Genomic DNA, 20,757 nt, shown 5'->3' with positions numbered 1-20,757 from the left:
ACGAAGCTTATTTTATCTAGTGATCAGGTCCACTTTGTGAATAACGTAGGCACTGACGCAAATAACCATTTACAGGTGTTGTTGATTCATTAGTGGTCTTTTCCACTTTCTTTAACGATTCTAGCTGTAAGTACAAAGCGAGAGAAGGCTGCAACTATCCAGAATGTGGTTTTAGGATTCATATTTTTTGAAAGGTAAATACTCTTGTAAGCTAATGTTATGCAATTATCCCTAACTAGCTCATATCCAAAAGTTAAATTTTTCTTCACTGTTTGTTTGGGAATTTTACATTGGTCGCATAGGCCTAACTATTTATAATACTTAGTTTATAGTAGGTTTTCAGTTTGCTTCAGTTAAAATTAGATGTACTTTTGTTTAGAGAAATGGGCTTTGCTAAAGGATTATATAAGGTATATTCTTGCTGGCTCTGAGGTCTACATTTAGCGTTGAAATAATACACAATGTATATACTATGTTAAAGTATTAAATATAATTTATTATACGTTTGATTCGCTCGCGTTCTACATGTCGAACAGTATCAAAGCATTGTTACTGGTCTTCTGGATTTAATCCTTACGGCAGTCAATATGAACTAAAATGGAAGTGGCCCATTATTCCGACTTTCCCATCATTTTCTCTCACACAACCTTCACAATAGCTTCATTTTCAAGCGATTTATTGCAGAAATAACAAGAGTTAGCTGGCTGGTAAATTTTTAACGCGATTACATGAAGAGCGGCGGACGCGTTTTAAGACAACGAAGGCGCAAAATTGTAAGACGCGTTTCGGGTACAACGTTAAAACCGCGAATACGACACAACGATTGCTCGTATGTAAAATGTCCAAAGAACATTTTATGTAGGAAATAGCCGGGCCCTAATGTTCGTGATTGGGTTTATAGCCGTACATACAATGCTAACGTAGATATTCGCGATAAACCATAACTCTGCTCCGCTTTCCCCCATAACCATTGCGGGTAAAACAATAACTATTTCTAACACTAACCTGTGAAAAGATGTTTTCTTTTGTGTATTTACTCTTACTCTATTTATTTACGCAATTTTGAACTATTCTTCAACTTTAATTAAACATAAGTCGCTTTAAAGATGTCAAAAAACCGGTCATTTAATCTTAGGCGAAGTAGAGTGTTAGTTCACCAGTGTGGCGCTAATGGCGTAACTTTCGTTGCCAGCCAAACGAAAAGCATGGGCCAAAGGCAGGGTTCTTTTAAAGTTCTAATCGGACCACGCGACAAAATTTCAAAAATCGTTCTAGTTTGTTTTTCGATTTCTATGGTGCCAACACGATTGGATAAAGTTGAAACTTGAGCCTAATAGTTGATTTTATAAAATAAAAAGTGGTCTTGCCCAGCTTGTTAAAATGTTGCTCTTACGTCAGAAGACACAGCTTTATTAGTATATTTTGCGCACGAGCGATTTGCACGCACGATAAAAAAACAATATTCCTCGCGACTTTAGCGCGCGCTAGTAGGCTTGTGAAAGTAAGAGACTGTGACGTAAGAGCAACATTTAAACAAGAATGCCACGTTAGTTTATAAAAAGAACTATTCTCCTACTCATAGAGATAGAAAAGAAATAGAGGCACTATTGTATCTGGCGAAGCTGACCGTGAGTGCCAACCCCCTTTTCGCCAATGTAGGAATGCCTTTTTGAAAATCAACTGTTATTTGATGTAAACAAAGGAAGGATAGATGGCGTTGCAAATTCTGCCCATCTCCGCTTTCATACATGCGCGGGGGGGATGAATTTTCCCGGTCAAAAACAGGGGTGCCTCAACGCGGTAATCTTCCCTCTATTTCTTTTCTATCTCTATGCTCCTACTCAAATAAAACGTGTCCCGCGAATCCCAGATTTGTTTGTATCTCTAGTTCATATCAAAGACAAGGGGTACGTTCAGAAGCAGTCAACGGAAAAAAAACCCGATGGATTAATATTTTCCGCCGATGAGCTTTTTAGTCATAATGACGTCGTAAGTTGCTGCAGCTGAACGCTTTTATTCAATAAAACACCGGTGTCAGCGGTGAGTCTGCGGACACACCGGTGTCAGCGGTGAGTCTGCGGACTCACCGATGAGCGTTTCTGAACGCAGTCTATATAAGCTATCGCTTATATAGTCTTTGGTTCATATTCTACTGTTTCTACCATAGAGATAGAGAAGAAATAGAGGCACTATTGTATCTGGCGAAGTTGACCGTGAGTGCCGACCCCCTTTTTGCCAATGTAGGAAGCCATGAAATGGGCAGATTTAAAATGTAAAGTAACGCGCGCGGTTCAAACGGTTTTTTGTTTGGTTTCCCTTATTTTTCTAGTTTTCGTAAATTTAACTATTCTGGTCAGGTTTTTTTTCGTGTTATTGGTGCTTGAAGATTTTCTTAGCTCTGTTAGTTATTATATACGTTATTTGAAATAGTTGAGCTGGTTTTTGTGCATTAGCCTATTTTTAGGTTTATTTTTCGAGTTTCGGGCGCGTGCCGTGTCTGCCGTTTGATTTTGATACCGAGGTCGAGGCTTAGTTTTTAGCTGAGTGGCTTGTGGGTCTGAGGCGGCCCGCGCTCGACGGGAGTGCGGGTTAAGAGGCTGAGGGCCTGCAAGCTAGGATATTTATAGTTGAAATTAGAATGTTTCAATCACCGCGGAAAACCCGGAATCGTAACATTGATGACGGTAACAATTGCCGGCTCTGTCACACGGCGGACTATGCCCCTAATAAGGGTACAGGTTTACTTAATTTGTGGATTCGTTGTGTGACATGTCACAGCTGGTACCACGTAGAATGTGCCTCAGTCGTATGTGAGGGAAGTGGTGATGAAAGGAAGATCCCAGAGATTATGAAGAAAACTTACGAATGCATGGAATGCGTCTCAGTAGAGGAAGCGCATTTGACTAAGGAAGATAAAGCAAACTCTGGCGATCCAGTATACGATGACAGTCACTCAGTCCGACGCGATGCAATAGCGATTCCAGATACCATGGTTCCCAAGCCTATTGAGACTTTGGATGTCACTGCGATGAATAGTTTTCTGGCTACTATGGATAGCCTTACTGGAAATAGGTTCAATTCCTTTGAAAAAAGTTTGACGGCAATACAGAGCTCTCTTTTGTCAGAATTGGACCGTAGAGATAATGTAACAATAAAGAGGTGTGAAGAAATTGAGCAGAGGCCGCTAGCCCAAGAGAACCACACAGCTGGAATTAAGTTACAGGTGGACAAAGTCCAGGAATAAAGCCCCATTTTCATGCTCGCTGGTAGCGGATAAAAATCGTCAAAATTCGCTTCTGCCACTCGCAAGCGTGAAAATAAAGCTAAAATATCTGTTTGAAACAGATCGACGCGGAAAGTCAAAAAGTGTATAGCTGAAGCGGATTTTGACGATATTTACCCGCTACCAGCGAGCATGAAAATGGGGCTTTAGTGCAACAATTTATTTCGATCTTTCCCCCCGAGAAGCTGAAACAACAAAAGGAGGAAACGGAGCTCTTGCGTGAAACAGTTAACGCTTTATCAGGGCAAGTGGATACTCTTAAATTGAGACTAAACGAAAACACTACAGAATTGAATAACTACAAGGTGTCCGAAAGGGCTCCAGTGGAGAATCTTGTCACTTTTGGGGTTCCATTCGATGACTTGGATACGCCGATAGAAGCGGAAAATTGGTTGCGTAAGAACCTTGAGTTGGAAGAGTCTTTTTCGTTTTCTGTCTCTACGTGCACGCGTTTTGGAAAAGGGAAGGAGAAAACCAGACAACTGATTCTTCTATGTCTCGATAGTGGTGAAGGTAGACAAGTTATCCTTGCTGCGGCTAGTAAGTTAAGGAACAATCTAGTACCTGAATACAGGAGAGTTACTCTGGCTCCTGATCGCACTTTTGATTAGAGGCTGATGGCACGTCTGAATGGTTTTAAAAAACGTCAAAATAGGAACAGACCAAGCGTTGCAGTTCCTAGTGGAAAATCCAGAAGTACCAGCCCAAAAAAACTCGCACTCAGGCCTGACGCGGGGAAGTCAGGCCTATAAAATCGTGATCCCCTATATGAGGTACCTACAGATGAGAGACTACACTACTTCCCTGTTAAAGATGAGGCTCTGCCTCCGAGTCATGACCAAACCCGATCTAAGGCAAAGTAAAGGGTGGCAAAAGAAGGAGTCAAAAGGCGAACCGGAATATATCTTGTTTCCGTTTCGGGTTCCAGAATATTCAAGGTGGTGGAGTAGTTTCTAAGTGGGCTGAGCTAGCCAAGAATATGGACAACGAGAAACTGCGGTTTTTCTGCATACTTGAGTCACATCTGCGCGATGGTGAGTCACCTCCTTGTCAAGACAATTTGCACTGGTATGGTGTGAATCGTCAAGGTAAAGACAAAAAGGGCGGGGGTGTTGGAGTGCTGCTTGCGGCTTCAGAGCGTCTGTTGAGGTTCAAGGCATGTAGGGAACATTTTTGGTTTACCTTGGCTAGCCTACCGCGGGTCAGTTTTGTTGTGGTTTACTGCGCTACTGGAGAAGGTGTTCGGGTCTTAAATTGGAACAAGGAACTATATGATTGCCTCCAATGAAGAAGTGTCTACAGGAAATAGGGTGTGTATGGTAGGCGATTTCAATGGTCACATTGCGGAGTTCGGAGTGGAGAATGCGCGAGGTAAACAAATGAAGAAATTTGCCGAGAGAAATGTCTTGACTATAGCGAACTTGTCCGATAAGTGTCAGGGTCAATCTACCTGGCGTGGCCCGCGTTCCATATCTACTTTTGACTTTGTTCTACTCTCTGAGGACATCCTAGATAACTTCATTCGGATGGATGTTGACGAGTGCAATATGAAAGGTGTTAGTAGTGACCATAATGCTGTATTTTTGGAATTTGACTTTACTAAATCTTCGGCTAATAAGCCTGTGAAAATGCAGCCAGGCCCAGTGGAGCGGAAATTATTCTGGAATTTTGATGATGATATTGGTCTAGAAAATTTCACTAAAGCATTGGAAGTGAGGGCGGAGAGAGGTTTGCACACCTACGAGGAGTTTGTTTTGGCTGTTAATGAGGTGATGGAAATGACTATCTCAAAGAAAACAACGGCCATTTTTTTAAAGAATGGCTTTACTCCTAAACGCTGGTGGGACGATGAGGTAGCGAGGGTGATCTCTGATCGTAGGGAAGCTATTAAGTGGCATTGGCTATCCATCCGTGATAAGGAAGACGTTGTTATTGTTAAACAAAAGTGGTTGGCTTACCAGGAAGCTAAATTGAAAGCTAAAACGGTGATTGCCACGAAAATCAAAAACCATCACTCAAAAGTAGAGAAAGAAATTGAACGAGCAGCAAAACATAAGGGTCGTAAGTTTTGGAAGTACTTAAAGAAACTGAGACTGGCTGGAAAGCATGAAATCAAACGTCCCACGCGTATCTCTTCGAAATCTGGGGTTCTTCTGGACGTAAAATCTGCGATAGCGAGCCGAATAGTTGAATATATGCGTGATATAGAGGAAGAACTAACTGCCTCCATAGTAACAGACTGTGGTGACCATAGATATAGGAAACGTATATAAAGGTCTAGATAAAATATTTCAAAGGGAGTGAATACGGAGGTGACAGCTAGCAGAAACGCGTAATTTCTGCAGGCTATCCTTATAAGGCGCTATCTATCGGTAAGAAAGCTCGTGCTATCGTCGCGAGAGCCATTGTCTCCTGCTTAAAAATTATACTAAAAGTCACCAACAGATGGTGTCTAAAAACTAGGGCCTGCGGAAAGGTCAACCACTTAGTACTAAAATGCTAAGAAAGCTCGCGCTCTTGGTCACGTGCCTTCCTCGGTGTCTGCTAGGTGTCAATTCCGTATTTTATGTTAGGCTTAGACGCCCCGAAATTTATCTAGACCTTTATATACATTTCTTATTGGACGGTTACGCATTTGCGGTACCTGGTGATATGAGGTCTGACAAGTGCGCGGCTCCTAATGAACATGGTGGGGGAACTGCAACTCAAGTTTCAGCTACTGTTAGTGTGCTATCCGAGTTTTTCTACAAAGATGTGACCGACCTCATAGCTCGTTTGAAAACTGGACAATCTGCTGGCCTTGACGGGTTGTATGCTGAGGTTCTGAAGCGTCTTGGTCCAACTGCTAAAACGGCTCTCTGTAACATTTTCAACGCCATTCGGACTGATCAAGATATTCCGTGTGCGTGGCAAACGACTAGAGTCACCCTTCTGTATTAAGGCAAAGGAAAGAATGAACTGGAACTCGACTCTTTCCACCCAATTGCGGTGGCCTCAGTGATGTACAAGTTGCTCAAGGACATGCTTAGCGTATATGTCGAGGATTGCGGTCTTCTTAATGAGGAACAAGCAGGCTTTCGTCGGGATAGGAGGATAGCGGATCACCTTTTCGTTGTAACAAGTTTGATAGAGTTGTCGTTTAAGATCAATACACCCTTGGAAGTGTCATTTTTGGACTTAAAAAGGCGTATGACAACGTTGATAGGTCACTCCTTTGGAAAAGTCTGTTATCAAAAGGTCTCCCAGCTGAAATAGTGCGTGACATCTCTATATTGTATACCCACTGCAACTATACCTACAGAATGGACGGTATTACCACAGGAAGGGTCGAGAGTAATTTGGGCTTACGCCAGGGCTGCCCGCTCTCGCCTATGCTGTTTGTTCTTTATCTGGATGATCTTGCCATTGAAATCCGACAAGCGAACGTTGGAGCGGAAATTCATGGTCCTCACTCGAACTTTAAGCTGGGATGCTTACTCTACGCCGACGACGTGGTGCTTTTTGCGAATAATCATGCGGACATGTGCAGGCTACTGGACATTTGTTCAAGTTTTGCTTCCCGACGTGGCTTGACCTTTAGTATCGACAAGTCCAACTTTTTGAGTACAAGCCTGAAGTCCACCATCTCACCGGGATATCAGTTACAGGGCAAGCCTATGCAAAGAGTTACTAAATATACTTACCTCGGAGTTACTTTGATGGCCCAGGAAGCCTACCTTGCCCAAATGGAAAAAGACAAAATCGGGAAGTGTAATAAGCTACGTTGGATGGTAAGGAATTTGGCGGAATCGTCGTACAATAAATGTTCTGTTGGACGGACTCTTTGGAAGAGCGTGGCAGTCCCAGTGATTACATATGCCAACGAGGTCATTTGTTACTCCAAGCCAACTAATAAGATCTTTGAGTGCGTGCAGCGTGAGGTGGGGCGCACTGCACTCAATACAGGGCCAATGGCAGCAAACGTTGCGGTTCAGGGTGAAATGGGCTGGAGTTCTATGGAACAGAGGGAGGCCAAAAGCAAGCTGAAGTTCTTGGGACGGTTAAAGTTTATGCCAGAAGATCGAATCGCAAAAAGAATGATAGACTTTATCAGGTCCAACGGTTATACAACTAATGGACGTTGAGAGTGGCACAACTCGACGGCATTGGGACCCATCAGGGTACTGCTACCACGTATGACGAGTGGGTTACGACAGTTGTGAGGGAAGTCACTGCTGCGGGGCAGCAAAATTGGCGTGCTCTTGTTAAAGGAAAGAAAAGTCTGTCGGTGTACGCCTTAAAGAAACAGAAGCCAGTGAAGGAATCATGCTACGACGGTAGTTTCAGCGGTGGTTTGCTCTTCCAGGCACGTACAGGGTTGATTCTCGTTGGAACGAGGAGATATGAATTGGACGGTTCTTCCTCCGCTTGCCTCCTAGGTGGACATCCCAGTACTACCAGGTACTACCCAAGATGGATTATTTGAGGAGTGGAGGACGAAGAATCAGGCCCATAGCCTGGGGGTCGAGTTGGGGCTGGAGACCGGGAACTGGTGTCCCAGAGCGGTACAATCTATCCTGTCCTGTTGGAAGTCACAGACGTTAAAAGTTAAGAAGGAAGTTATCGATTCTACCAGTGCTTTCTCTTACTTGAGTTTGGTCCGATGATTACTATGATTTGTTCAGTGTGTTATTGTTGCATTCTAATTACTTGCTGTGCTTCATTTGGAGCCGCCCTGATTCTAAGGGGTGTACTCTGGTACGGCTTAAATAAACCTCTAAACCTCTATTACGTGGCGCCATCGACGGGTGGGGAAATGAAAGACATTATGCCTTTTTGAAAATCAACTGTCATTTGATGTAAACAAAGGAAGGATAGATGGCGTTGCAAATTCTGCCCATCTCCGCTTACATACATGCGCGGGGGGGGGGGGGTGAATTTTCCCGGTCAAAAACCGGGGTGCCTTAACGCGGTAATCTTCCCTCTATTTCTTTTCTATCTCTATGGTTTCTACCTAGGGCTGTGCGAACTTGGAGAATAGAACTTATATAAGTTGCGTATGATTTAGTAGGTTTTACCATAAGTAAAATAATAACAATAAGTATGACAATTATCTAGATTTACAACCAAACTGATTTTCATAGTTATTGCCTAATCAAGCTGTTTTTTCAGAACAGAGTCCTCTAGTGTCTAAAATATGCGAGACTTTCACTAAGCCGAAATATCTGGTTTCCGATAGATAGGCGGAATATTAGGCTAAAATGTTACAATTTATTATGTTACTTATGGCGTTACCAATAAAACACCTCGATTTTTCCCCACAAATAACCACACGACAGTAGCAGCTTACCTAGTACTCTAGTATCTACCAAAGATAATTTAAACCCGTACCCTAGATTCGAAATCAGTGTCTCGCGCGTTGCCGATAGCGTTTACCCACTTACCACTGGAACTCAGAAAAAATTCGCTCCATGGTTTGCGCCTTACCGCAACCGATGGAGCCGATTTTTCTGAGGTCACGTGCCGAAAAAGGGTAAACGCTTCGTAACAAAATCATCAATGGGAAAGCTCTCAGTATTCGAATCTAGGGTACGAGTTTAAATTATCTTTGTATCTACCAACTACCTAGTAGTAGCTGCCGTTTGAACTTTCTTCCCAAAATAGAACATTTATCTACATATATCCAGTAAAGAAAGAGGCTCACCCACCTCACCACAGTGTTCCAGAGAGCCCAAATTTTGGAATAAATTCCAGGAAAGATAATGTGGAAATATTTTTACATATTCTGGTTCAGTAAACTATACGATTTAATAAAATATAAGAACCGAAGCGCTGCGACCCCTGGCGGCGGAACTAGCTTCCGTGAAGGAGTATCGAAAAACCGCCAACGGAAATGGATAGTACACCATCAAATTAGTCAAATATAAAAATTTCAGCGTCGTAGGTATATTCAAACTCTCTCCGCAGACGAAACAGGACTGAAAAAACCCATTTTCGGCCATGTTCAGAGGGGTATTTCTAAAAAACGCGCAAGTGTCCATGGGAAATTTCTTCGAGAGTCCATAGAAAAAAACCCCAAATTTTAATTCCAATTACTAAAATTTGTTGATCTACACGCAAAATTAAAATATAGCTATTTAAAAACAGTAAAATGACTCTTAAAAACTCCCGCAAAACAAACAAATTTTGGGCTAGAAGTAGCAGAACCGCGCAGCTTTATTTTGGATATACTAGCTGGCATTTATTGGAAAACTATCACACTGTGAGAAAAACTCATTTATAGCCAGAAATATTACGAGATAAAGGTTACCGAGAAATAATGTAAATAGAGAGATTAATCAAACGCTCTAGAAGTTCCAACAAAACGTCTAGAGCCACGTGAAAAATTTGTGTTGCTTTTCTTTTAAGTTGTTCTCAGCGGTTAGTTAATATTTAAACCTCAAATATGAACTATACGCTAAAAATAAACGTGAAAGATAAATGTCAAAAATTTTCATGTGGCTCTTGACGTTTGTTTGGAACTTTTAGAGCGTTTGCTTAATCTCTCTATTATTAAAAATAAATAATATATTTTACAACCAATTCCGAAGAAAAATATTGTTTATCAAATTAATTTTGTTATATATGTCCTCGTTTAAGAAATCGGCCCGCTTTTGGATTCGCTTCGATTTTATCTTCGAACACCTATTAAATCGCTCTGATTATAGCTTTGTAGTTCAATAATTTGTTAGGTGTCAGGTTTTTCTTTCCTCGTTATTGTTGGCCTTTCTTCATTATACCGTGTTTTTATTACTTGAAAAGAGTTATTTTGACAGATGAATAGCGTCAATGAAGGTAGACGATTTGTTTCATTTAAAAAGTCTAAATTACAAGTTATTTTTCAAGATAACAAGACTGTCGATGCCTGTGTGGTTGCAGTTAGGAATTTGTTTGGAAACCAAATATTATCAAACCTCTCAGAATCGCAATTAAAACGGCTAAGGCAAAGGGTCGCCAAAAAAAATGTAATTATGTCCGTTGGTGGAAAGCCGCTGGTAGAAAGAAAGATAGATTTGAAAAACTTCACGGTGGTTGGCTAAAGTCGTCTTTTATTCTTTCCGGTGATTTTTTGGCAACTTCCAAACCTTCAACTTCCAAACCTTCAACTTCCGAACCTTCAACTTCCGAACCTTCAACTTCCGTACCTTCAACGTCCGAGCCTTCAACGTCCGAGCCTTCAACCTCTGAACTATTAACTTCCAAACTATTAACTTCCAAACCTTTAACTTCGGAACCTTCATCCTCCAAATGGCCAACTTACAAGCATTCAACGTCCAAATCGTCAACTTCCGAAACACCAATTACGGAAACAGCAACTTCTGAACTGACAACCTTAAAAAAAACCACTTCAATTTGCCTAGGAAGACCTCCGATGGAATTTTCGAACGCAAAGGAACGCTGTAAACGTAAACAAATAAATCGATTGGCCAATGATATAGATGGAGAACCTTTAACCAAATTGATCAAGTCTACGGAAGTGGTTGCGAAAAGGCGTGGTCATATAGATTTGGCTGTTGTGTTGGCAGAATTAATAAAAAGTTCGAACCGACCTTCTCTGATTAGGTCAAATATTTCCAGGGAAAAACCAACCACTTGCTCCGAAGAAGAAGCCTTGGCACTAATTATTGATTGCAACTTATCCGTCAACGCGTATAAAATGATTAGACAAACTTCAATATCCCATGGCGCTTACACATATCCATCGTACAATAAGGTCATTGAATCTAAAGAACTATGTAGACTTTTGGCAATCAACGTAACAGAAAGTATGGCGTTCGTGCCATTACAAAATCTGCTAGACCACACAGCAGGAAGAATAGTGAAATTGCAAAATGATTGTCTAATCACATACGCCCAGAAAGTAAATTTAAGTACGCTTCCAGTTATATTATCAGCTTCTTGGGGCTTCGATGGAAGCACAGGCCAGTCGCAATTTAAGCAACATTTTGATAATACTTGCGAAGCCACTGACGCGGCATTGTTTGTAACAACCGTTATTCCTCTTAATTTGCGATCGGATATTGGCCACACACTTTGGAATAATCTAGCCCCACAGTCAGTTCGTTTCTGTAGGCCATTACGATTGCAATTTGTAAAAGAATCTAAGGAAATAATTTTAGGTGGAAAGTCATGGGTGGACAATCAAATAAAAACATTGAAACCATTTACAATGGTAATTTCCGAAGTGACGATTTCCGTAACCTATCGTCTCCATTTGACGGTTATCGATGGCAAGGTTCTCAGTATTATTTCTGGAGCATCTTCTCAACAGTGTTGTCCTATATGCGGAGCTACACCGACACAGTTTAATGATATTGCACGACAAAACTTTCAACCAAAAGACGAAAGCACGTTGGAACACGGTGTGAGCCCCTTACACGCCTGGATACGTTTCCTAGAGTTCTGTCTCCATTTGGGTTATCGCAATGTAGACGGACTAAGAACGTGGAGAATAAAAGGAGGGGTTAAAAATCCAATTTTTATTGAACGAAAAAGGAAAATTCAAAGTTTACTGTGGGAGAAATTGGTTTTACGGGTTGATTTCCCTAATCCCGGTGGAGCAGGAACGAGTAACGATGGCAATACCGCGAGAAGATCGTTTTCGTTAAAAAATCAGTCTGTGTTCGCTGAAATTCTTGGCATTGAGAAATGGTTAATCGAAGGCCTACACATTATTTTGTGTCTAATTTCTTCAAGTCTGCCAATTGATTCTGAAAAGTTTGGGGTTTACTGCAAGAGTCTAGCCGAAAAATATATCGCTGAATACCATTAGTTTTATTTGCCGGTTACTATTCATAAAATTCTATTTCATGGCCACGAAATTATACGTAAGTCGACTTTACCCATGGGCATGCTGAGTGAGCAAGCGGGTGAGTCTCGAAATAAAATCTATCGCCGAGATCGAAAAATGCACGCGAGGAAATCTTCGAGGACTCACAATTTAACAGACATTTTCTGTAGAGCAATGGATTCCTCAGATCCGATTGTCTCTGACCTTTCGTTAAATAAGAGGTTAGAAAAAAGAAACACTCGTCCTTTACCTAAATCTGCCCTTGACCTTCTTAACGAGCCGGAAGAACCAACATTTCCAAACAGTTTTGACGACAATTATAATGATCTTCAAGACGACCGAAGAAACACCATTGAACACAACGAAAACATATCCATATTAAATAATCTATGTTTAGAAGTTATTTCGGAACCAGAAAATTAATATTATTAAAACCAAACTACTTTTGTAACAGCATAACAATAAAATTGGAATGAATTCGAGTTATGATTAAATAAAATAATTTTGCCATTTAGTGTAGCCCGAATATTTTTCTTCAAGCTTTTAATTTTATTCTACCCTTTTTAGCCACAATAGTGCGGTTCGGGCTATTATTTTTAAATTGTTCATAAGTTTTAAAATAAACTTTTTAAGAATATGCGTGTAGATCAACAAATTTTAGTAATTGGAATTAAAATTTGGGGTTTTTTCTATGGACTCTTGAAGAAATTTCCCATGGACACTTGCGCGTTTTTTAGAAATACCCCTCTGAACATGGCCGAAAATGGGTTTTTTCAGTCCTATTTCGTCTGCGGAGAGAGTTTGAATATACCTACGACGCTGAAATTTTTATATTTGACTAATTTGATGGTGTACTATCCATTTCCGTTGGCGGTTTTTCGATACTCCTTCACGGAAGCTAGTTCCGCCGCCAGGGGTCGCAGCGCTTCGGTTCTTATATTTTATTAAATCGTATAGTTTACTGAACCAGAATATGTAAAAATATTTCCAGATTATCTTTCCTGGAATTTATTCCAAAATTTGGGCTCTCTGGAACACTGTGGCAGCTCACTGGTCTAAATGCTGTATAATTATCTTGAGTTCCAACTAGTCTAGGTATTATGGAATCAACCCTCCCAAAATGGTTTCTTCCATTCTATAGTATACATCTACTTCATAGTTATCTTGTGCCCATATACCTATTTGCAAGTTTAAATTTTGTTTGCTTCGTCACTCGTGACCTTCGGTTTCGTCGCGCAGAAAAGAACGCTAGGTTTTTTGTTTACTAACTAAGTGCCCTCTGGTGGTAGAAATTTGATGCAAATACTAAATAATTTGATAAATTTGAATTGAAATCGACAAAATCAAATTAATTGTTTTCTAAATAGAAAAATCGGTTTTTCAAAGTTCACTATTTGGTATTCTAGAATTTTAAAAACTAGAATTCCATTTGTCTGTGCGTATACACTCTTTTTCGCGGTCTTTTCGACCCCTATTTTCGGCCACCCGCTAGTCGGCCATTACCTGGAACCACCGGTGGGGGGTCTAGGCTCGGGTCTTTGGTCCCAGGATATGGAGAATGGGGGTTAAGGGGGGTAAACTCAACATGGACGGGCCCAGTAAAAGTCCAAAAAAAAAGATTCTATAGTTTGGGCTAAAAATGACGAAATAATTTGGTCAAATCGAATAATGACGAATACTTTGCACAGCTCTATTTCTACCTCTTTGGTTTCGCGCTGAACGCATCCCTGGTGAAGGTTTCTATGGAAACTGGTTTTAACGTCACGGTCACGTGAAATTTTTCAGATGATGGCTGCTAGCTTCTTACGCCATGGCTATACAGTTTTTTAAACATTTATAAATGTTTATTATAAAATAATCAATTTTTTTTAATAAATAGTAGTTAAGTAGGAATGTTACGGAAAGTTAATTACCTACACTGGTTCCAATGTCACCCTCAAATTTCTTTTTTTTTTGGTTATTCTACTTCTCTATCCTGTATTTTGATTTAATTAGCGTAAGCAGCAATGCTTTAGGTTCGAAATCTGAATTACCAATCGTTATAATTATTTCATTTGACGGATTTCGGTATGACTATTTGGAAAAAGTCGGAAGACCCACACCTAACTTTGACAAATTCTTAAAAAATGGGGTACGAGCCAAATGGATGAAAAATGTTTTTGTGACAAAAACTTTTCCCAACCATTTTTCTATTGCAACTGGCTTATACGAAGAAACGCATGGAATTGTTGGCAATTACATGTTTGATCCAGTATTGAATGAAACGTTTTACATGAACAATTCCAGTCCTCGTTGGTGGGATAATGGTTTCAACATTCCAATATGGGTAAAACTATTAATAACATATATATCAGAGTTAGGTTTCAACTTTGATATTTCTTAGATTGCCAATGAATTGCAAGGAAATAATCGTCATAGTGGATCTGTGATGTGGACAGGCAGCAACGTCTCTTACAGGAACCACACTGCTTCCTACCACCTGAATTACAATTCATCTATGAGTTGGACTGCCAGGGTGGACAAAGCCATTGAATGGCTTACTTTGGAAAAAAACCCTGCAAACTTAGTTCTCATATACATAGAAGAACCAGACAGTGTAGGACACAAATACGGTCCTGAATCTGATCAAGTTAAAGATAAAATTATCGAGGCTGATACTCTAGTTGGACACTTAATGGCCGAATTGGATAAACAACACTTATCAGAGAAAGCCAATGTTATTATTTTAAGTGATCATGGAATGGCAGAAATTAAGGAAGAGATAGAAATGGATCTAATCTTAAACAGGAGTTCATATACTGTATACGGACGTACCCCAGTTTGGAATATTTTAGCCGCAAAAGGTAGTCTTAGACTTGTCTTAATGAGATGCATTATTTTAACTCGCATATATGATATTAGGAATGGAGGACTACGTGTATACCAAATTATTAGAAGGAAGCAAAATATATTCTTACACTCTCTACAAAAAAGAAAACATTCCGGAGGAATATCATTTTAAAAAGAACCGGAGAGTTTTAAACTTTTTGGTTGTGGCTAAAGAATCATACGATCTCGTCTTCACTAAAACAACGCATTTAAAAACAGTTTGTAAGGTTCATAATTAAACCAATCTGATAAGTAGCCTAATATATTAATAGCCATAAGTCTGACACTAAAGTTAATTTTTCATCTACTGCTTTTCAACAAAAGAAAAATATTGAAATAGCCCCACCCAGTATATACTTTGTTAATTATAGAGTAGAAGCACTCCGTAGCTTTGGCCATGGCCACCATTCTGGGCGCGAATTTTTTATGAATATGAAAAAGCATGGGTGACGTCGTGTGATGTTGCACTGCCATTACTCTATAATTCTGGGAATATAAACATCCTGATTCCCTTATTTATCATTTGAGTCTGGGACTTTTAAATTGAAAACAAACACTTTGCCAAAATAATGAATCGGAATGTAAAATTTATTATTACAAACGCACACTAAATAGTAATTGCCGAGAAGTTACATTTTTCAAATTTGAGGTTTGGATGGGTTTTGTGAGTTTATCAATGTCAACCTACTTTTTCTTGGGTATTCGGATTAGCTGCATTTGAATTTGGCTAACCCAGAGTATTTAATACGATTAAAATTACGAATTTTGTTAATCCTTCTACTAAGTTTTCTGTGGAGTAACATCAAAAACGAATGGGCAAGACTATAAGTGTCACACTCGTATGGTTATGTTACTTACAATCTGATGAAATAATACAAAATTATATCACCAGGGGGAAATCATGGCTACAACAACAGTTTCCCAACTATGCACCCGATATTCCTAGCAAAAGGACCTCTCTTCAAGAAAGGATTTGTGGCAGAACCATTCTCAAATTTGGATGTTTACCCACTCGTTTGTAACATATTAGGTATTAAAGCACCACCGAACAATGGATCATTTGAAAACATCAAACACATTCTGGAACCGCTTGGCTTTGTTGAAAATGTTTTCACTGGTTCCTGGGTTGTTGGTAAATATTCTTCAAAATTTATTAAGTTATTACAAAGAAAATTAACAATTTATTAATTCCAGGTTTTGTGTTCCTAATGTGCGTTTCTGTAAGTGTTGCTTTAGTTACGTCGATGATATCTACATTTTGCAAAACTAAGCCCCCAACTGTGGCTTACGTCACGTTGAGGCGGCAACAATTAAGTAAGGAGCGAGAGCTGTGTTCCATGGACGAGAAAGAACAATTGCTCGTGGAAGATGCCGCCATGGATTAAATTTGGTTAAAAAATTATTTTTTACTTGGACTTTAGCTAGTCAAACCTTTCTGGATACAATAGAGACCTACAGTGGCATTTTGTAGAAAATTTTTAATCTTTGAAATCACTTATTTCATTAAACAATTCAAACGCTGAATCAAACTATTTTTTTCAACTACCTGATTTCTTTTCACTTAAAGTTTTAAATACACCCTAAGCATCCGTAAAAAACCAGCCACTGAAGATCTCTAGCTAATCCAGAAATGTCAATTATGATATTTAAGAAACTGTGTGATCTGATGTTAAAAAGAAATTATGAAATATAATTTTTAAATTATTTTAAAAAAAAACCTATTTTAGTATTTTTCCAATTATTATTTTTAACTTACAATGTTAGTTTAGTGCCAAAACTTGATAAATTAAATACGAAAGGAATTATTTTATATGAACATATGTTTTATAAATATTAAACAGTTTAACAAAGTTAAAATTTAAAACAAAAGAAAAATGACTTAACAAGCTTTTTAAATGTGATAAAGTATTTCCATGGACAAAAACCGAAGGCACTCTAGGGATTTGGGGTAAGAGAAAAACACCTTCAAATAGCAGTTTCGTGTACAATGTTAAGAAATTGCACAATTATTTCCTGATCTTGGACGTTGGTTCTGAAAAATAATATACTATTATATAGTTTGTTGGTTTATGGTTCATTAATAAACTACTGGCATTAAAAAATACCTGATTTCTTTGAGCTCGTTCACTTTCAGCGAGAGCAAGCGCCAGTTGGCGATCTTCTTCTTCTTGTGTCAAACTGATAGGATAAAGGTCATTTAAAGCTTTTACTTTTTTGAGATTTGTTGAATTTAAAACAAGTAATATACCTTCCGGGTGAAATTGGTCTATTTGGTTCTGATAAAGATTTTTGAAGAGCCAAGGCTAACGCTTCATCTTCACTCTAAAAGATTAAAATATTTTCAAGAGCTTATTCAGACTCAACCAAAAAAAAATGATTTGAAACATTTGAATTACCAAATTCCCTTGAACTGAAGATACGATAGGTCTTGAAGGGGGAATAACAGGTCTGGAACAGGATACCCTGTTGCTTGAGGAATTGGAATTACTACTAGTTTTCTGACTTTTAGGGAATGATCCTCCCGTACTTTGTAATCTCGATAGAGCTGCCACGCTATATACCACGCCATACATTGATTTACACAAATGTGATGAATGAAAAGCTAATTTTTATTATTACCCAGCTTGGCTAATTGTCGGTTTTCCACCACTTTGGTTAGATTGACAGTTGTGATCCTGGGGATAACGATGTTTCAGACAAAAGTTTCTTCCACATTGAGAACAAGCAATTTTTATCATCTGTGAAAATTCAATAACTTTTGTTTAGCAAAATCTGTAAAAAATCTTATAGCGTTTTCCATTGGGAACCTCCGAGCACTCCCGGAGTGCTCCAAAATCAAAATCGTATTCCATTGGGAAAAAAGGGGCAACTCCGAGAGGGAGGATCGTCTTCCATTGACCAAGGTACTCCCTCCCGGATTACTCCCAGCTGCCCCATCTCAAGAGTCGGAGGGAACCAAAAAAGTGCTCCGAAAAAGTTTCGTATTTCATTGGGAGTTACCAGGGCGAATCCTCTGAGCGCCTCCTACAGAGAGCAGTGACGTCATTCAACAAATCCGGATCACACTCGGAGGTTCCCAATGGATAACGCTATTAAACCATAGGAATATTTACATCTTTGTGTTTGCATCCCTTTTGGTTACATTTATTAGTGTAGACTTTCCTTTTAGCTAAGGCTGGATCCGATTGGCAGTCTCTATCAATGTGTTCCCCAACTCTAATATCAGGAGCTTCTCCCCTTTTGCTAGGCACAGGTTGGTTACAAAGGGGGCATACAGGCACTTGAACATCACGCTGATATGAATTCGGACACTGATGAGCCAAGTACTGGAAATGATCTTTGCTAAATAAGAAGCAAATTTCATTAATACCACTCAATTATTTCCCAAGAAACATTAAAATACCAAAAAATCAGTTCGCACGCGTCACATTTCATAGGTAGAAAATCTGCAGAAACACAACATTAATTCAAATTAGTCCATGAATTAAGAAATTATAGGCCAAATCAAAAAGCTCACCTAATCTGTTGCAAGTTGAAGCAGAACATTGTTTCCCTAAGTCAGGAAATTCCATGTTTACAAATTTACGGAATATTTAAAAATTTAATATAATTTTGATAAAAAAGTTAAATAGGGTAATTATTTGATGTTCTGATTTTTGGGCAAGAGCTGAGCTTCTACCTAAAAACTAAGGCTTAATCACTAATCCAATATCTTAGATTTAATAGTCATCTGTACAGTAAGAAAAAAAATATTTTGTGTTTGTCTTTACGGACTACCTTGCTATTAAAGAAAACATTGTTCTTTCACGAATAATCTAGAATTTAATCAAAACAGCAAAGTCACTATGATAAGTAACAAATGGGGATGTCTGATTACTTTCTAATGAAAGGAACTTGGGTTATTGCGTCAATCTGACCCGTTGGGTAATTTGTTTTTTTTTGACATCCACACATCGGTGTCGACCCAAAGCCTTAAACACCAGCGCACAATAACTGATTAATCAGGGTGAGATATGTGTAACGGCCACGCCAACGGGGGGATACGTGGGGACACCCGTGGCGGAAGTATTCCGACCACCCGTTGGGGGATTGGTGGTCGTCCTCACACGGCCATCCACAAACTCTGCCTCCCGGACGCCTGGGATTACAGGAGTGAGCCATTACTCCCGGCCCCGTTGAGTAATTTAAGTTGAGAATATATAACTAGAGATACATATACGGCTTCCGAAATCACGGGACAAATTCTTCCCTGGTTGTAATCTTTATCATTCGGTGGTGGAGTCTTCTATCTTACCAAAAACTATCACGGCAGCTTTGACCAAGGACATTGTGGCGACTCACTCTACCCCATAGAAATCTTATACTCCTACCTAGAATGCTCCGGTCTACGGGAGAACCTGACGCCAGGACATTTTGTAGCAACGACTAATAATTATATAGTCTTTGTTTAAGCTTCAGCCAATCAGCGGCCATTCATGGATTACGGCAAGCAGCTAGCGCCATAACATGGCGGTTAAGAAATACTACATACGCCAGCATGGTGTCAACACGAGCTGGACCAGACGAATAGCTCGACTAGACCGTGAAAATGGTATCGGTACATCTAGGGGCCAGGCCACGACCTATAAGGAATGGAAACAAGTTGTGACAACTGAAGCGAATGATAAGGCTATCTCTAATGGACGCTATTTCCGGTCGGTCGGTTAAACGGTTAGAATGGCTAGCCAAAAAGTCAAATTTAAGCCGTGGAGACGCGTTTTTGCCCTCATGAGAATTTTGCGTCAGATAAGAAACGCGTCGGCAGAGTTCGGCTCACGCGTATAAGGAACATTTTAATGTTAATTTTCGATAATATATTTTAAGGTAAAATATATAATGTTACTAAAACTAAGTATAAGAAGATAATAATATTATTATTATCCTCTAATGGTATAAATAATTAAAATTATATGTAATATTTTTATAATACCAGGCAATTTTAAGAGTTCTCATGGAGGCATAGTTAATTCATTTAGTAAAAAATTATCTTTTGGAAAAAGATGAAAACTCATTCCTTTAGAACTAAACAAGTGTTTCCTTTTAACCAGGTAACTTTTTTGGCATATTAAGGCTTAGCAAAAAACCGATGATATACGTTCGAGAAAGTTTCCAGCTTTCTAATATTTCAACAAGCACTATATAAATAATAACTTATGAGTCCTGACTGTCGGAAATATTACTTCTTGGCAATTTCTGGGAAGATGTTTTATTTAAGCGCCTATTGGACGCTTCAATAAAAGATACTCGGTTTCTACTCCCCTCTCCAAATTCATCTGGGAAGGAGCTATTTCCGGTCGGTCGTTAAACGGTTAGAATGGCTAGCCAAAAAGCCAATTTAAGCCAATTGGAGACGCGTTTTTGCCCTCATGAGAATTTTGCGTCAGATAAGAAACGCGTCGGCTGAGTTCGGCTCACGCGTATAAGGAACATATTAATGTTAATTTTCTATAATATATTTTAAGGTAAAATATATAATGTTACTAAAACTAAGTATAAGAAGATAATAATATTATTATTATCCTCTAATGGTATAAATAATTAAAATTATATGTAATATTTTTATAATACCAGGCAATTTTAAGAGTTCTCATGGAGGCAGAGTTAATCTGGAGCCACGGCCTCGGCTCCAAGTGTTTTAAACCGGCTCCTGAGCCGGCTCCAATACTTTTATGGTAATTTCTTATGTCTAAGCTTTGGGAGCGTCCATAAATTACGTGAGGCATTTAGGGGAGGGAGGGCATCGAGCTGAATCTCACCC

At 39.3% G+C, this 20,757-nt stretch overlaps 2 protein-coding genes across 2 annotated transcripts; one reads left to right on the top strand and one right to left on the bottom strand.

The window, feature by feature from the left end:
• The first annotated feature begins 13,895 nt into the window (after window positions 1-13,895).
• On the top strand, window positions 13,896-16,920 carry LOC149948924 (bis(5'-adenosyl)-triphosphatase enpp4-like). The gene is made up of 5 exons (XM_090174117.1): window positions 13,896-14,418; window positions 14,476-14,935; window positions 14,994-15,182; window positions 15,853-16,092; window positions 16,155-16,920. Exons 1-5 carry the CDS (start codon window positions 14,020-14,022, stop codon window positions 16,343-16,345), a joined length of 1,479 nt encoding a protein of 492 aa, XP_090030243.1. The 5' UTR covers window positions 13,896-14,019; the 3' UTR covers window positions 16,346-16,920.
• On the bottom strand, window positions 16,630-18,667 carry LOC149948923 (AN1-type zinc finger protein 2A-like). The gene is made up of 8 exons (XM_090174118.1): window positions 18,478-18,667; window positions 18,364-18,406; window positions 18,074-18,302; window positions 17,580-17,698; window positions 17,357-17,513; window positions 17,209-17,282; window positions 17,066-17,138; window positions 16,630-16,992 (listed from the first exon to the last, which is right to left on the bottom strand). Exons 1-8 carry the CDS (start codon window positions 18,530-18,532, stop codon window positions 16,951-16,953), a joined length of 792 nt encoding a protein of 263 aa, XP_090030244.1. The 5' UTR covers window positions 18,533-18,667; the 3' UTR covers window positions 16,630-16,950.
• Between the last annotated feature and the right edge of the window lie 2,090 nt (window positions 18,668-20,757).

This window comes from Leiobunum rupestre, chromosome 4 (genome assembly GCF_980474605.1).
Source record: "Leiobunum rupestre chromosome 4, qqLeiRupe1.1.hap1, whole genome shotgun sequence".
Classification (NCBI taxonomy): Eukaryota; Metazoa; Arthropoda; class Arachnida; order Opiliones; family Sclerosomatidae; genus Leiobunum; species Leiobunum rupestre.
This window is presented reverse-complemented; position numbering and strand designations above follow the sequence as displayed.

Excerpts from the sequence above, each read along its gene's own strand:
- LOC149948924 (XM_090174117.1), top strand. The coding sequence starts at position 14,020 with ATGTCACCCTCAAATTTCTTTTTTTTTTGGTTATTCTACTTCTCTATC. Across the intron at positions 14,419-14,475 it reads GTTTCAACATTCCAATATGG|ATTGCCAATGAATTGCAAGG; the intron begins GTAAAACTATTA and ends GATATTTCTTAG. Across the intron at positions 15,183-15,852 it reads AACGCATTTAAAAACAGTTT|GGGGAAATCATGGCTACAAC; the intron begins GTAAGGTTCATA and ends TTATATCACCAG.
- LOC149948923 (XM_090174118.1), bottom strand. The coding sequence starts at position 18,532 with ATGGAATTTCCTGACTTAGGGAAACAATGTTCTGCTTCAACTTGCAAC. Across the intron at positions 18,303-18,363 it reads GCGTGCGAACTGATTTTTTG|CAAAGATCATTTCCAGTACT; the intron begins GTATTTTAATGT and ends CTTCTTATTTAG. Across the intron at positions 17,514-17,579 it reads CCGACAATTAGCCAAGCTGG|CGTGGCAGCTCTATCGAGAT; the intron begins GTAATAATAAAA and ends CGTGGTATATAG.